The sequence below is a fragment of the Rhipicephalus microplus genome, chromosome 1 (assembly GCF_043290135.1).
Source record: "Rhipicephalus microplus isolate Deutch F79 chromosome 1, USDA_Rmic, whole genome shotgun sequence".
NCBI lineage: Eukaryota > Metazoa > Arthropoda > Arachnida > Ixodida > Ixodidae > Rhipicephalus > Rhipicephalus microplus.
Window position 1 is genome coordinate 260,501,600 of NC_134700.1, and position 16,198 is coordinate 260,517,797.

Genomic DNA, 16,198 nt, shown 5'->3' on the forward strand with positions numbered 1-16,198 from the left:
TTGAAGGCAACTGCGACCGTGATAGTTATTTAAACACACATGTTCGACTCGCAGTACGGAACATTCAGTAATAGAATTAAGTTGAAGAAAGACTTCTAATATACTTTGTTTTATTAAACTATCAATTTAATTATGTCCCAATGAAGTCAAATCAACAACTGTTTCTTTCCGTCTTCTGGTCTTCAACCGGAATGCCAGCATGTTCTCCAGCGCGTACCAGGCAGTATGTTGTCAATAGAAACTTTAAAGTGAAAGGTTTCGATCAGCTACGAGCCACAACACACATGGGCGCTCCTTTCACGAGTGCACTTTCGAAACGCCACGAAGTTACCTAACGAGCATCACAAGGGTGCTCTAGAGCCAACGACCTTCGTTACCTGGAAACGTCGAGCGTAGGCAAATGGGGGCTATCAACACAAAGTGGTATTCAAATAAAACAAGACGATGAGAAGATCAAATTACAAGTTGGTGGCACGGTAGCTTATGTTAGAGGAAAAGGATTAAACTTTACGGTAATCCCTGCTTAATATGCGGGTTAAATTTCGCAGTGTCTGCAGAACCTCAGAATTATCGTGGCGGCAGTGAAAGTCATTACAAGCCAATGTTACTCGTGCAAGAAGTTAAATTTATCTCGCGACTCCAGCCTACAATAATGCTATCTCTCAGAAAAACAGCGCCGTCAATCTGCTGGACGTAACACCACTTTTCACACTGTGCATCTTTTTGTTCTGTTTATGCGCGAAAGCTTATCCCGCTTCTCCCACCCTTGCATTGCGATTTGTGAAGGATGAACAACGAATGCTTAGGAATGGCATCATGACCTATCCTATTTACCTGCGGCTAAGTACGGCTTATCATTTGTCTAATATTGGCTCAAGCTGGTTAAATGATGAGTAACGTATACGCTAATGTCAAATATGGGCTGTACGATATAGCTGGTAATCGCTAATTTCGCCTAATATAGGCTATCCGCTGTGGTAACAACACTAATTATTCAACCTGAATCAAATCATGCTCTCGCATACGAATAGGCAAAAACCTGAGTTCACTGTGCCTCAATTTTTGTCTTTATTTTATTCGTCGAAGAAGAGACAACCTCCGCACAACTTAAACTGAGTAACTTTCAAGCTACGGTGCGGACGTTTGCCCTCTGTCGCTCTAGTCGCACCCATGATCTGGATCCCGAATCAGTTGGTCGGTGCGAGCGTCGACTCGGACGTGACCCTGGATTGCAACCTAGAGTCTCACCCAAGATCGGTCACCTACTGGACTCGGGGGGCGGACCGTTTGATACACCAGAACGTCAAGTACTCGGTGGTCACCATGCAGCACACCATGTACAAGGTGCGCATGCAGCTGGTCGTACACAGGCTCAAGCTGGAAGACTACGGAGAGTACCATTGTGCCGCCAAGAACACTCTCGGCGAGACCAAGGGCACCGTCAATCTCTACGGTGAGCGACGACGGTTATCATTAGCTGCTCCTTAACAGAGTTCTCAACGGTCCATTCGGACCAAGTTCTTGGCAATCCAGTCGCAGATTTCTGCCTTTGTAATCCTAGAGACAACCTTTGCGATCATTAAATCGAATCAGCCCACACTGATGTGTTATCATAATTTTCTTTCTTTGTTGTCGCTATTCTTCTCATTTCACATTTCTTTTGCACACCTATAACAACGCAGCTTCATTCCTATTGTTGGTCGTAAAATTTCATGGCGTAAACGCAAAACGCCAGAATGAAGGGCCCTTAACCACCAATATGCGCGTCCCTCTGCTAGTACATGCGCTCCCTCCTTGCGTTTTCACGTCGCACGATGAAGAGGGGCATTCGTAGAGCGGAGCAGACGAACCAACGAACGTGTTCCCTGTAGACTCATGCTCGTGCACAACTGGAATGCCACAACTGAACTTCGACCTCCGTTTTAGGGGCGCGTTAGCAATTGAAGAGAAACGGCATATTTTTCTTTGCAATCAGGCATACAGGATATAACCCGACATTAGATTCAATAAGAAAAACCGCAAGAAAAGCATGAAATTCACGTGCTGGATGAAGAGGCACTTATGAACGATGGGAACACACTACCCCGCATATCCGGTAAAGATTAGGTGGCAGCTGTTTTACGCTTCACACGAGGGCTTCGAATGACGTCAGACGGCCCTGCATTACCCCCTATATGTTTCCTGCTCTCGTATATAAAAGTACGGCCCGTATACCAACTCATTGAGTTCAATCCAAGATTGATATGGGTAGACAACGTTAAATAAAAGACACAAGCTAGGACAGCGTGAACACAACGCTCGACGAAATGAAGAAACTCACCTTACTGAAAATGGCTGCGCAACCAATCACGGTCTACACCAGCGACCACAAAGCGATTATCACTACCATTACTATTTAGTAATAACAAAACATACACCCCTCCTCCACATCAGCATGTGTGGTGTTTGAAACAGTTTCACTGACCATTCACGCTCGCATGGTGGGACGGAAGCGATTTCCTCAAGTTTAGGTTAGTCCCCGCGTATTGGTTATTATTTCATATAGCCATGTGCCCTACACTGTTATCCTTGGCAAGTTCCTATTCACACAGTTCTCCAATTATGTAAACTATAGAAATGAAAACGTGGCGGCCAAATATCATACTGCTCGAAGATTGTAAGAGGCGATTATACCACAGTATCGTATACAATTAACCCTTGTCTACGTTTCTCAACAGAGATACCTGCAAGCTCCGGGCCTACGTCCCACTCGACGCTTATCTCAAAAGGACTCCACGGAAAGCTACTTGTCAAGGAATGGAATAGCTCGCCACATTCCCGCAGCCCTGGTGAGCGAGGCACATGGTGCTCCTCAGAGAGTAGCATACGTCACGAATCACAATGCACGTAACCCTCGTTTTCTTTTGAGATTCATTCTCCGTATTTAATTTACTCTACGGTACATTTTATGTGCGTTATAGGAGTTTAGAACTCAGTTTTCTCGCGTTATATTGTTTGAATATTAGTATATTAATGTGGTCTTGCAGGCTCGTTGCGTGACTGGTGGCTCAACTTGTACGGTAACGAGACAGATTCCTGGTCTCCGCTTGCGCCTGCTGTGGTGAACCTTGAAGGTGCGCGATCACTTCCGTATACGTCACAAAATGCAATGCACGTGACCCTCGTTTTCCCTTCAGCTTCATGCTCTGCATCTCATTTATGCTACAAGACACTTATTTTATGTGCGTGGTAGGAGTTTCGCTTCCCCTATTCTAACACTTACGCTATTCCAAGCGCTTCTAATGTTCTTCCGGGCTACTTCTGTACAACGCAAGCCTAGATTGCACGTCGTTGCTGTCCGCCTTTGCTCCGTATCAAGAGAAATGCATTCTTTTATCCTAATGCCGAGCTTGGATCACGCGAATATTTACCGATTGCGTGAAATTGTTAAATTTATATTCTTAAAAATGTGAAGCATGTAACGTAAGCACGCAAGTTTCCCAGTTGTATCTTGCCTAATAAAAAAAATGATGCCAATTGAACATTTCTCATCTGTAGACGCTCGCATAGTTCACCTGAAGTAAACACGAGGACGAAAAGATTTCGCGAAGCACAGCTTCGGTGATACGTGAATAAGGTCACACAAAACAAGTGTTTGTCAGTGTTTCAATAAACAAGTGCAATAATAAGAAAATAAACTGTATGTACAAGTAAGGTGGTTAAGACGGAAAGTGTGGCTGTTTTGCACCGAACATAATTGGACATTGTTACTATAGCGTAGCAGAAGACGGCCTCGAAAGTAAAATAAAAAAACATGTGGTCTGGAGTGGCTCCTTGTCTCTTCGTCCTAATCTCATTTTACGATATAGTAATCATCTCTTATTATAGCTTGGAAGGTATTTCAAACCAATTTTGAAGTTTGTTGCTTAAGTGGTCGACTTCATCGTGCTATTGACACCCTCAAAGGGGACTGTTGGGGACCCACTACTTCCCTTACGTAACCACGCTGCAGCAAGTAATTATACGTGCAAAGTGTACACCCTTGCAATTTATTTTACAACATCAGGCTACCGTTATTAGAAGCGCCCAATATAGGCGCGAAGTAACGCGATTTCTTGCATGATGCGCTAATTCCGAAAGCACAGTGGTTCGCAAGCACCACACGCTACACAGCTAAACGCAAAGCATTTATTTGCGGACTATCTATCTATCTATCTATCTATCTATCTATCTATCTATCTATCTATCTATCTATCTATCTATCTATCTATCTATCTATCTATCTCTCTATCTATCTATCTATCTATCTATCTATCTATCTATCTATCTATCTATCTATCTATCTATCTATCTATCTATCTATCTATCTATCTATCTATCTATCTATCTATCTATCTATCTATCTATCTATCTATCTATCTATCTATCTATCCTCCTGCATATAGGTGTCCACGTGATCACTTTCTTAACTTAGGGTAGATCAAAATTCGTTTGGGGAAGCAAGAGAGTTTGGCGATTATGACTGCCTGGTCATGACATCAATCATCTAAAAATTCCGTCACGTACGACATCGATACTTTTTTGCAGACACATGTGGCACATACCCACACACCACGGGCCGCAGTAGGCGTGTATGCACCACAAATGTTTCAAATTTTATAGGTACATATAAACCATGAGAAAACCGCCTATGACCCACGCTGCACCCGTCGCCTGGCTGCCTGTGGTGCGCGCACGAACGGGCCGATATGGCTCATATACTTTGGCAATACGCAAAAGATGAAGATGGGCCTCGAGAAAGGACGACGTCAACTGATGAACCCACCGAAATGGGGCGCCTTACTGAGCAATGGCAAGCCACCCTTCTCAGCGAGGCCCTCGAAGACCAGGTGTAGGCCGTCCGGCGGGCCAGGGCCGTCGCCGAGGACCTCAGAAGATGTTCCTCGAACGATGTGTCCCTGGCAGCCTAGCCCCGGACACAGCAACAACCGTTGGGCAAATAAAGTTTATTCAACTCAACTCAACATTGGTAATTTTAATTTCAGAATGTTCAGCAAAACTGACATAGCCAGCGGTGACTCGACGAATGCAAATGGTATATTTTACGGTCCCAGCAGAAATCAAACCCAATAATACTGCGTGACAATCAAGTATTCTACCACAGAGCCCCGCCAGGTCTCAAAACTCCTTTGTAAGAGGACCATGTGCAGGCGTAACGTTGGTAAAACGTCGATTGTGGTTGTTGTGCTGCCAATCTAATGTTATGAATATGTATGCACCGCAATGATACAGGCGTCATCTCGGATTGGCGTAGATTGTAGTTAAACGTCACCCACTGAAGTTGGTCTATGTAAACTATTCAGGGCCAGGGGTGAATCTAGCGACTCATTTTAGGGGGTGACGGTTGCCTGAAGTTACAGAAGTAACACCAGATTGGGGGGGGGGGGGGGGGGGTCCTGATTTTGTTCTGTTTTTAGTAGCATGAAAACCTTGTCATGGCCGAAATACTGTAAATATGTGATCACAGTAGTTCCACTCAATTGTTCTAATTGGTGAAATTAGTGATAGGACATGGATGAAAAGTACTGAAGAGAGGTGGGTGCTGACGCAGGGGGTGGGGGGAGAGGCGATCACCCCTACCACCCTCCCTCTGGATTTGCCTGTACCAGGGCTGCCATCCTCGCAAGCACAAGCGCAACACTTCATATTACTGTTTCTGGTATTGGTAATACCCATGTTGTTTTTGACGTCGTTACGCAACAGCAAACAACTGGTTATGTAAGCATATTCGACTTTTCAACATATATGTCTGTATGTACAACATTTCTGCGTATGTTTAACATCATTTTATCAACAGTTCGCTCTACGGAAAAAAATTTCATTTGTAATGTTTGCGCAGGCACACGGGGAGACAGAAAAGAGTACAAACGGGCGCAAAATATTTCTTCCGTGTCCCCATGCATCCGCGCAAACATTTCAAGATGGGTTTATTCCAGCTAGGCCGACTCACAGTTTTTTTCAAAAAAAAATAGGCCACAGTCACCTTCCCTGCGCATGTATTGCATGACAACGATTCACATAGTACGCGGGATCTGCCGAATTTTTTCGCTTAGAAATGCACACGCACTATCATCCTCGTCTGTGTGATCACGTGTTAAAAAAGTTGATGTAACGCTGGTAACATATCGCTGATTTTGTTGCACCTCGTTGATATTAAAAACGTCCACGTATAGTGGTCGACATGCGCAAAATAATATTAAAAGTTTGCAAGCGTGTGCATTGTAGATTTAGAGCAACATAAATAAATGTCATTGTTGTCTATTAGTTCTAAGGCGTTTATTATAAGCCTTACCTCGTGAGTGAGTTCAACGAACGTGATTGATTTGATTTCTGACGCTTCATCTTAAAAACAAACCAGAAATCTTTCTGGCTCATGATAGCTCATGATGTATTTATATATATTTGAATTCGCTTTTGCAGCCACTGCAAACTGCGGTGCATGTCCCAGCCCCACAAGCGCAACGCTTCCACCCAGGCTGCTCGTGAGCTTATTGTCCCTGCTAGCAACTGCAGTTTCGTGATCACCTACAGAGAAGCCTTCAACATGAAGCCTTCATCACGCACATCTCACTACCGCGCAAGGTACTCCGGGACACATATCCTGCTGCTGCAAAGACACCTGCAACCTCCGAGTGTTTGTGTGCGGGTGCGTGCGCATGTGATAGACTCCGTGCAAACGTCTAGGAGCCGGTCTCTTCGTCAAACCTTCCAACAAACTCACCACCTATAGTTAACTAGATCCGCTTCAATGTTTTCTACGATCTCGCGGTCACAAGCTCACCAACGTTCATCAGATCGTTGAACACCAAGAGTTTCCTAGGCATTCAATGAATACGCCATTACAGGTACATGGCACATATCATTGCCTCTTCTGAATCAATTTTCCTTTAACTAAGATCAATCTGTTGAATCACTGCAGCGCATCAAGCTATCCAAAGCATTTCCTTTGTGTACTGTTATTACATGTGTTACATTACATATGTTGCAAGTGTTCTGTCATTACATGCACGCCATGAACAATTCATGCTAGACATTCACGCAGAGCACTATGAAAAAAGGCACAAAGCTACCACCCACTGGCCCTTCGTTTTCCTTTTTTTCATTGACCTTGTGCTGTTTTCTGGCCCTTTGTTATCAACACACGGGGTAAATATAAAAGATACAAAGATGAAACTGCGAAATGATACGATCACAGCCAATGCTAGTAGGCAGCTTCGAAAGCCCAATTTTGTATTGTTTTCACTCATTGTGCGCTGTAGAAACGGAGGAATTAGAGAACCGTCTGGTTCATGTGAGAGCAAATCAGCCATTCTCATAAACAGTGTCCTATATTTACTCGCAGTTTTGGTGAGTATATTCGAAACACGCATCACGCAAAACCACGCTCTCGAATTTTTGCCTGTAGAGCGTGCTTTGTTGCAAACGTATAATGACCGCAAAAAAGCCAACAGTGCTGTTGACTGGGGGAAATTGAGTGACTTCGTCCTTCCCAAGCAAAATGTTATTATTATTATTATTATTATTATTATTATTATTATTATTATTATTATTATTCAGGAAAGTGATACGACTGCTTCTTTTTCCCCTTCGAGTTAAGAATATTTGAAGCAAATAGCCCTTTCGGCAGTGAAACTGAGAGCTCAGAAATAAATACACCTATATCAGACAATATGCAAAAAGTTTTGGAAACTTCGACTTGCCATTCTACATAATGCCTCAAGCCGCTTAACGATATTCTTTTTATATACAGCGCCAGAGACACAAACAGTGGAACACCCTACAGGAAGCTGTTTAATAATAACACTATTAAAGACGATAGTATTTCTTGGGGACCTTCAACGCAAAATGTTTTGCCTGTCTGTACATTTGTCTGTTTGTCCACTCTTAACGGCATTGGGTATTTGAAACGGCCGACCCCATCCGCAGCGCCCACCAATGTTGCTCAAGGTTGCGCGTTCATGCTTGTGCAATTGTCAATTTAAATGCAATTATTGCGCATGTCTGGGGCACCATAACAACACGTATATGTTCTGCATGGGCGTATTTTACTAGAAAAGGCGTACATAAGCAATTTTAAGGACCGTAGCGCTTATCACGCTGCGCTGACCATGAAACGCTTGCACGAAACGGGGAATGTTTCCAGCGCTTAGCTAAGACGAGGCGGTGGTGGAACTTACCCGTCGCCTTGCGTTCTACACCTTATCACCTCCGAGACGGGCGCGCAGGGCGTGCGCGCTTCGCTTTTCAAGATAACTGCCAGATAGCGCTCATGTCTCACGTGTGACGTGGCTTGATGCGCTCGTTCGCCTCCGCTGCACGCTCGAGGCACTCTAAAGCAGCGCCTCCAGAATACCACTCACCAATTTTCTTGCGCAGAACATCAAATAAATGTCTTGTTCACTCTCTCCACACGCAAGACTATCGTCTTTCGACGACATATGCAAAAACATGCAGATACGCGGCCAACTTTTTTATTCTAACTCGTACACCTCTCTCTACTTTTCTAACAATAATTTGTCGCCAATACGTGTTCTTTGTTTAGTAAATATATTAGACTGCTAATTTACTTCATTTAGTCAGTCATTATATCCTTGTGGTAATATTTTATGCTCATTAGTTACGCACATTGTGCAATTACAGAATTGGAATTATGTTTACATCACAGTGTCTGTCGAAGCTGGAGCCTCATCTTGCTGTTATCGCAGCTGCATTCTAGTAAATGGGTGCACATAGCTCACCTTACAAGTTTATTCATTTTCAACTACGTGTCTGTAGTGTTTACCTTAATCGTCGTTACAAGCATACATCCACTTTCGCTAAAATTAAAAATCTGGTATACGAGTTTTGTGCCCGAAATTGTTGCCTTATGCCATAAAAGAGCGGAGACGTGTCCTAGCCGCCTCCTTGGTGCTTTTTCCCACACCGCCGCCATAAAATTTGGAAAAATTAAATTGCTTGATTGGGATATTCATCTCCATTACAGAAGCGGAGTCTAACTGACTTATCTACAAACACATCAGCATTCGCATTCACTCAAGAAGATACCGCTGCCTGTAAGACATGCGAGATGCATATATGCCAGAAATTATTTGCGCGTCATTGTCAACGAAGACTTTGGTATGTGTGCGTGTTTGTGTTTTTATTCTCTCCCCCATACTTTTCCCCGGTGCGCGGCAAGACGCGGACTTGCAAATGTGGCTTCGGCCCTGCGCGTCCGATGTTGTTAATCTGGCTTGGCCTCAGCTGGCGCCGATGATACTCCAGCATTATACAGAGCGACGACCACACTACGCGTGCTTCCGGAATCTGGGCCACGTCATTAACAACTAGTTCAGAAGCCACGTGGCACGCAGATCGAGGTGGAAAGCGCTGACGCCGGGTGACGCCATACTGAAAACTCATTTCAAATGCGTTTCACGGGGTAACACGTGGTATGCTTTAAACTTCGGACAGTCTAATGAGAGTATGAATATCAACTCCCGACGAGACGAAGGATATCACAAATCACATGCTAAATTTTAAAACGTCATGCATGTCTTGAGAACAATGTGTCAGAAGGTGACGTCAGTGAGTGACAGGATTTAGGTTTGGAACATAGTCGATGAAACCTTACCTGCGCACCATTCGCAGCGTCTACAGCTACGACACGAACAGCATCTCCGGCACATGACTGCACAGCAGACTTTCTGATGCTTCACTCAAGTTTCCATTTCTTCCTGTTCCAGAACCGCATGACGTCCTCTTTTGAATATCATAAATATTCTTTCCGCAGAACTCGCACATTATGGGGGGTTTAAGCTTCTTAACTGGTAATAACACAAGACAAAACAATAACGGAAAGCGGCATTACAGGCACTAAAATGAGTTGCCTCTTTTAAATGCGTTACGCGCACATCTTAACTAGAATCGACTTCGGTCACTTGAAAACGGTGCAGTTTCCGCCGTTTTCGTTTCTGTCAGAAATGGAAAGTCAAAAGCTCGCGAAGTTCAACGCTCCTATATTTATATGTGTACGTATTTTAAGTTCACGATTTCAGTTACCAACGAGGTAAAATTTGTGTGGCGGCTTCGGGGAACCATCGTATTTTTTCTAATTACTTAATAACTGACTTACCGACCTTGATTTGCAGCTTTGAAATTTGAGCGCAATCTTTGTTGTTCGCTGATGTGATTTGCAGAAATTTCGAGCTGAAAACGGGCTCACCTTCTTTCTAAATCAGCCCGTTTTCTGTAATGTATTTCGCCTGGCTATAATAAACTTCTGCTCTCCTTACACTATCCACAGCATTAAACAGTTTTAACTACTTGAAAATTGCGCCAGGACACCAAATTCGCAAGTTAACAATAATGCGTTTTTTTTTTCTTGCGAAGAACGAAAACGCTCCATTTTTCTCTCTTCAATAGCACTGTTGGCTTTTTTTGCAATACATTATAGTTTGCCGCAAAGCGCGCTTTACAGGCACACAGCCGGACAATGCATTGCTCGCAAGCGACTGTCGTTAGGTTACATTTACCGAGACTTCAATCAAGTGTAGTTCACTAAATTTAGTCGTATGAAAATTATGTTAGCCCACTTAAACACCATGCGAGAAAAAAAAGAGGATTGTCAAAACGTTCGACTAGTTTTGAGATAGCGTAGCAAGACGACCTATATGCTTCCGATAGCCAAATCCAGGTACATCGCGAAAAAAACAAACAGTGGGGAGGGGGCGGCAGTCTTGTGAAACACTTCCAAGTACTAACGAGGGAACATGGGCGATCTGGTTTTCAAAAAAAAAAGCTTAATGAAACCCACGACTCATCGCAATATCAGCCTCGTTCTTTTGCGTCAACCAACTCGCCGACGTGTAGGCGCCGACAGGAAGTGCATTTTCCAACATTTTCGCAATCTCACCTAGAATGCCGCCCTTTGCCATGATATGGCACGATTAACTAGGAAAGTGTCGTCACTAGTCGTCACGTTGTAAGTACTGAACGTCACGCATTCACTGCGCGAGAACAGCGTAACACGCTTTTACGTCTTCGAGGGGGAAAACGCTTTCGCCAGAAAACTGCAAGAAACGTAATTACAAGTTGACGCCAGGAAAGCTCCTACTTACTTATTATCTTTCTTCACTCCCCGCGTACGCATACCTCTGCGTGCAAGAAATGCGAAGCGCTTGTAATTTAGCATTCCATCGTACTTCGGGAAGTTCACTGCGCGCCTGAATGCTCAAGAAAGTCATTTTTTAGGGACTGCGGAAAGTCGCAAGAAAAGCTTAACTTTGGTTTGTTTGCTTTCAAGACGCCCTCATTATTATTTTTTCCCCATACCTCGACAATGCCTTATGAAGCTCAAAGAATGCTCTCCTTCATGAAAGTAGCAAGGAGTAACAAGAATGCACGGGATTTCAAATTTTATTTTTAATTATAATTAGCGCGTACAACTGCATTCAGTCTACGACTACCAAAAATGCCCGCAAACACACATCGAGTAGGATATAGGCAAACTGGAATACTTTTGACGAAGGCGATCGTCAGATGACCAAAATCGCTTTTTGGGAGTCAAATTGCACAAATCTAATTGCCTCACGTTTCCACGTTTTCAGTGATCATTTTAGCTTTAATTCCCTGGCCGATGAAATAAGCATCATTTTGTAGATATCAGCCATAAATCAAGTAAAACATGCCTTTTGAGCCGACAGCCCAAAAGGTATGCATTTTAATGATTGCCCGTATTCTCTGAATGTACATCTATTATGCTTTGAAAGTGCTCATTTCTTCTAGAGAGATAGAAACTTTATGTCGAACTTAAATGATAAACATTTTCTCCTTCGTAGTTCACTTACCAACATTGATTTTAGCTTCTTTTTTCTATTTTTCTTGCTTCTAGTCTTTGCCTGTTTTTTTTTCATCTGCTGTTTATAAGTTTTCTAGATTGAACAAACTGTAACTCTCTCAAAATTCTTATTGTAAATATCCCATTTCATTATAGCATTTTTCATCAAGACAGAATTCTGCATTATTCTGTGCTATGAGCAATTTTTCTTGTAAACTTAAAAAAAAGTCTTTGCTGGCAGAAAAGCATTCATCTATATCGCAGTCTTACTGAGAGCGGGAGACAAATCTCGTAAGTTGTACCGAACTGCTGCTTTTTGTGACCACGACATATCTGTCCACAGCTTATCAAACCTGTGTTGGTTGCTGTCAAAATGTGCAAGTTGTCCCTCTGCACTGCTAGCACACCTTTACGTAGGAACCATGCGCTAAGACTGCTAGCACACGTGTCATGCTGGCTCTCATTAAGAACTACACGTGCTAGAGTTAGTTGCCTGCGACCAGCCTCCAACGACAATGCACACACAGGGTCCAAACAGTTTGCACCACTGTCAATTTATCCAACGCTTTTCGTAGACAAGCTTTGACGAAAGGCATGCAGCCCTTCTTGAAATTAAAATTCAAACTGCGATCACTTGTTATAGCAAAACTCTTTTTTTCCGAGAATATGTATAACACTAAATTCATATATATCCGGGTATGCACATGTCTGTAGTCATCAGCTTAAATGATAGGTCGGTGCCATTGAAAAGTTCTCTTTCAATGCGATAACTATATGGACACTACAGGAGCATTTTTGTCATCACCGTCATGTCCATTATAAAGTTAAAATTTATAGCATCACCTAACGCTTGGTACAACCTACCTCGGTGTAAAAACACGCGAGTACTGCCGCGACATGCACGGTTCGAGCAAAAATAAAATAGGCCGACCAGCTGCATCGCACAAAAATTGCAAGATAAAAGCCGACACAAGCGTTGCAAGGAATGCTACTGTGGTAAAAAAAATGCGCGCTAGGCAGGACGCTCGCGCGGGTTATTTCCTGCAGTGCTGTATTAGAACGAGCTCCAAAACCAGCCTCCAAAATACGAGAACCTTAAATGCACCGTTTGTCGGGAGTTGGAAGTTGCACATCCGGCGCAAGCTTCATTCCAGACAACTCATCCTTCTCCGGCCATAATCTTCTAGTGACAAGCAGTTATCCACCAAAAGTTTGTGACTTTCGGTTTTCATTTTGTTTGTTTTTAGATACGAAGCGTCTTATCGTCGAGCTTATTCTGGTGTGCGGCATGACCACCCGTACAGCGAATGCGCGTCGCTTCTTCTCTTTTCTCTCGTGTCTTCCACTTTCTCCTCGCAAAGCCGATGCAGGCAATGTCCGCTAGCGAGTTTCTTGATTTAAAAAACCAACTGCTCGCGCAGTTCAACCCTTCACTGGCCACTATGGCACTGGCACTGAATCTTGACCTCCAAAGCAGTGCCGGTGGGAGATCTGTCTTGTGCTTTGTCGAACGACCGAAATTCGAAGCGTGTGCGTTAACTAAACACGGACTGCAGGCCTCTGTGTCAAGTCGTAGTCTTTTGTCTGTCATCGCCCATCAGCAGCAATTAGCATGTTCCAGCAAGAAACACCAGTCCATCACTGCGTGCTTTGCATCTCACCACATTTCTTTCCTGCGCAACGCGGCGATGAGCGCCAGTGTCAACACATCTGCACATGGTTCTATTTAGCAGAAGATGGTGTAATTTTTTTACTCTCTGGAGAACCTCCGTATCCTCCCGTGTTCATGCCTCACTCCTGGTACAACTCTTCTGGACAATGCAACCCGGGCAAATGGCACACCCTCGACAACAATTCCGCAAGATTATGAGTTCCGACGCATTGGCTACGATGCTAGCTATAATAAACGCAGTACCTACACCTACTACACATGCCTGAGCGAGAGAATCACAAATTGTGACATCTTCTAGGAAGTGCTGCACGCTAGCAGGTGCCTAAAATAACAATGACGTTTGTACTCATGCAAAAAAAAAAAACACTGAGACCCTTCTTTTACCTGGGCCTATCATTCAGGCAGCACAATGTCACACAGATTCTACATAGTGTTAGTTTCTGCAAGCAAATGACTCGAAAAGAAGGCGGAGTTCAGAGGCAGAAACGTAGAATAAGGCACTTAAAAGCATTCGCTTGTCGCAACAAAGAAAATAAAGAAGCTGGCTCGTGACACTTCTACAAAGCATCTTGAGGATGCAGTCCAGTCCAGTCCATACAAAAGCCCCAAAATAGCTTGTTTTTGTGAAATAAAGTAAGGCTAAGAAAATCCTGACGAGAGGTACAAAGGCCCTGAATTAGTGTCCGCAGCATCAGGTTGCCGAAAACAAACATAGGAAACAGAAACAGCAGATTTGCCCTATTTGTGCCTAATTAGACTTTGGCGACCAGTCTACACAGCAGAGTTAATGACAATCTTTAAACACAGATATGCTGCTGCCTTGGCATTATCAGAGGCTGTTGGAACAATACTATCACAAACAATACATTCTGAAATGTTGCGAATTCACAATCAAAAGTGGTGTGTGCAACAAGAAACGAGAACAGTGAAAACTTAATACAAGACAACAGGTACATGCAGTTTGCCTGCATGGTGAAAATACTGTGCAGCTCTGACGAGGAGATTCCGAAAGGCATTTCATGAACAGAACGTTACTGCAGGAATGTGAATTCCTTCCATTGTGGTAAAGGCAACAGCCCAAATGTAGATAAATTGAGGCAGGGGCACCCACTTGAAAAAGAGCAGAATGTGTTGCCTGCCATGTCCGGAATGTTTGCCATACGTCCACAGCAATGTTGCTATGGCACACAAACACACACAGACACAATAACCCTGACTAGCTGTGTGCTCAATAAGCAATACGTAAAAACATATCTGTCAGTGGTCCTTCAGCACGTATTTACCTGACCCCTATGTTAGTTCCCAGGCAATTATTCTTTGTATACATAGAGAGTGTGTATATGGTGTACATGTATGTGTATATATATATATATATATCTATGTATAAATTTCTTTACAGCCTAAATACATACAAAATACTATAAAGACCTTCTTGAGGCAAGTAGACACACTAGACACCTGTCACACTATACTGTGAAACAGAGAGAAATCAATAGATTGATCACTAAAAGTGGCCCATAGCTACCATGTTCTATAGCGGCTGCAAGAACAGTGAACAAAGTGATTAGCTAGTCAATGTCCAACACTTACGCACCAAATAATGTAGCCCTTTACCAGTAAGTTAAGAGTTAGCATAATTAAAGATATAACCTGCCTTTTCCATTTTTTCATCTACTGCTGAACGAAATATAGTGAAAGCCCAGCATTTTCGAAATGTCAGGCTTAATCTTTTGGCACTTGGAAAGAAAAATAAAATAAAATACAACTTCTAATCAATTTAGTTTCGAACTTCTGCAAACTGTCTTGAGACAAATGAGTGCTATGCACTCACCTCAGTAATATGACTGAATCATGACAAATACACATTTTTCTGCAGCAAGGGTAACAGGCTCATTTTTAAACCACTAAGGAGTAACTCTAGCAGTTAAGGCATACCAATTCATGATCGCTGTACTGAAGGAGCAATTGTTACATAACGATGACATAGTCTCACTCTTCTGCAATTCATCTACTGCTCTACAGTTGATGACATACCACACTCACAGGGCTCAACAAAAATGATGCAATGTTCATTGGCAAACACAACATGAAACATAGATTGCCAGCTGTCATTTTCCCGCTTGCCTTCACAACAAATTTGCACTTTTCATAGACACTATGTTGGACATACGGCAGGTGCAAACGAAATGTAACAATAATGAAACCAAGTTCGTGAAAAATACAGCACCGGCAAGCAAATCGAAAGCACTCATGAAAAACTTTAAAAGCACACAGAATTTAAGCAATTTTTAACAACTCGTGTGAAGTTCACTAGAATATTTGTGCGATGAGAGCAAAATTGTGCAAAGCTGTGGCCTAAGTTGTTGTAAAAATATTGACGCCACACAATGAAAAGCACAAGTAATATTTATGAGACACAGCAACATCTGTGCAGCCCAAAAGTTTCAAATCGCTTGCACACTGGCGAGACAACATTAGGCAATTAGCAACATTGCATTACGACATTCAGCCATACATTGGTAGTATTCTTTTTAATTGGCTTTCATGAGAATTACCAGGTGCAGTGAAAGCGTAGGAAGCGGGAAATGACCGTAAGGTTATGATCAAATGATGACCTGTGCTGGCATAAAACCAATACATAGGCTTAACGTTCCTCAACGAATGCAGCT

General features: G+C 43.0%; 1 protein-coding gene across 1 annotated transcript in view; it reads left to right on the plus strand.

The window, feature by feature from the left end:
* LOC142814741 (lachesin-like) overlaps nt 1-7,454 on the plus strand; it is a 48,003-nt gene extending 40,549 nt beyond the window's left edge. The window contains exons 6-9 of the mRNA XM_075893980.1: nt 1,163-1,453; nt 2,718-2,828; nt 3,027-3,113; nt 6,460-7,454. Coding sequence (XP_075750095.1) covers nt 1,163-1,453; nt 2,718-2,828; nt 3,027-3,113; nt 6,460-6,560 — 590 coding nt within the window. The 3' untranslated portion in view covers nt 6,561-7,454. The remainder of the gene's footprint in view (nt 1-1,162; nt 1,454-2,717; nt 2,829-3,026; nt 3,114-6,459) is intronic.
* The last annotated feature ends 8,744 nt before the right edge of the window (nt 7,455-16,198 follow it).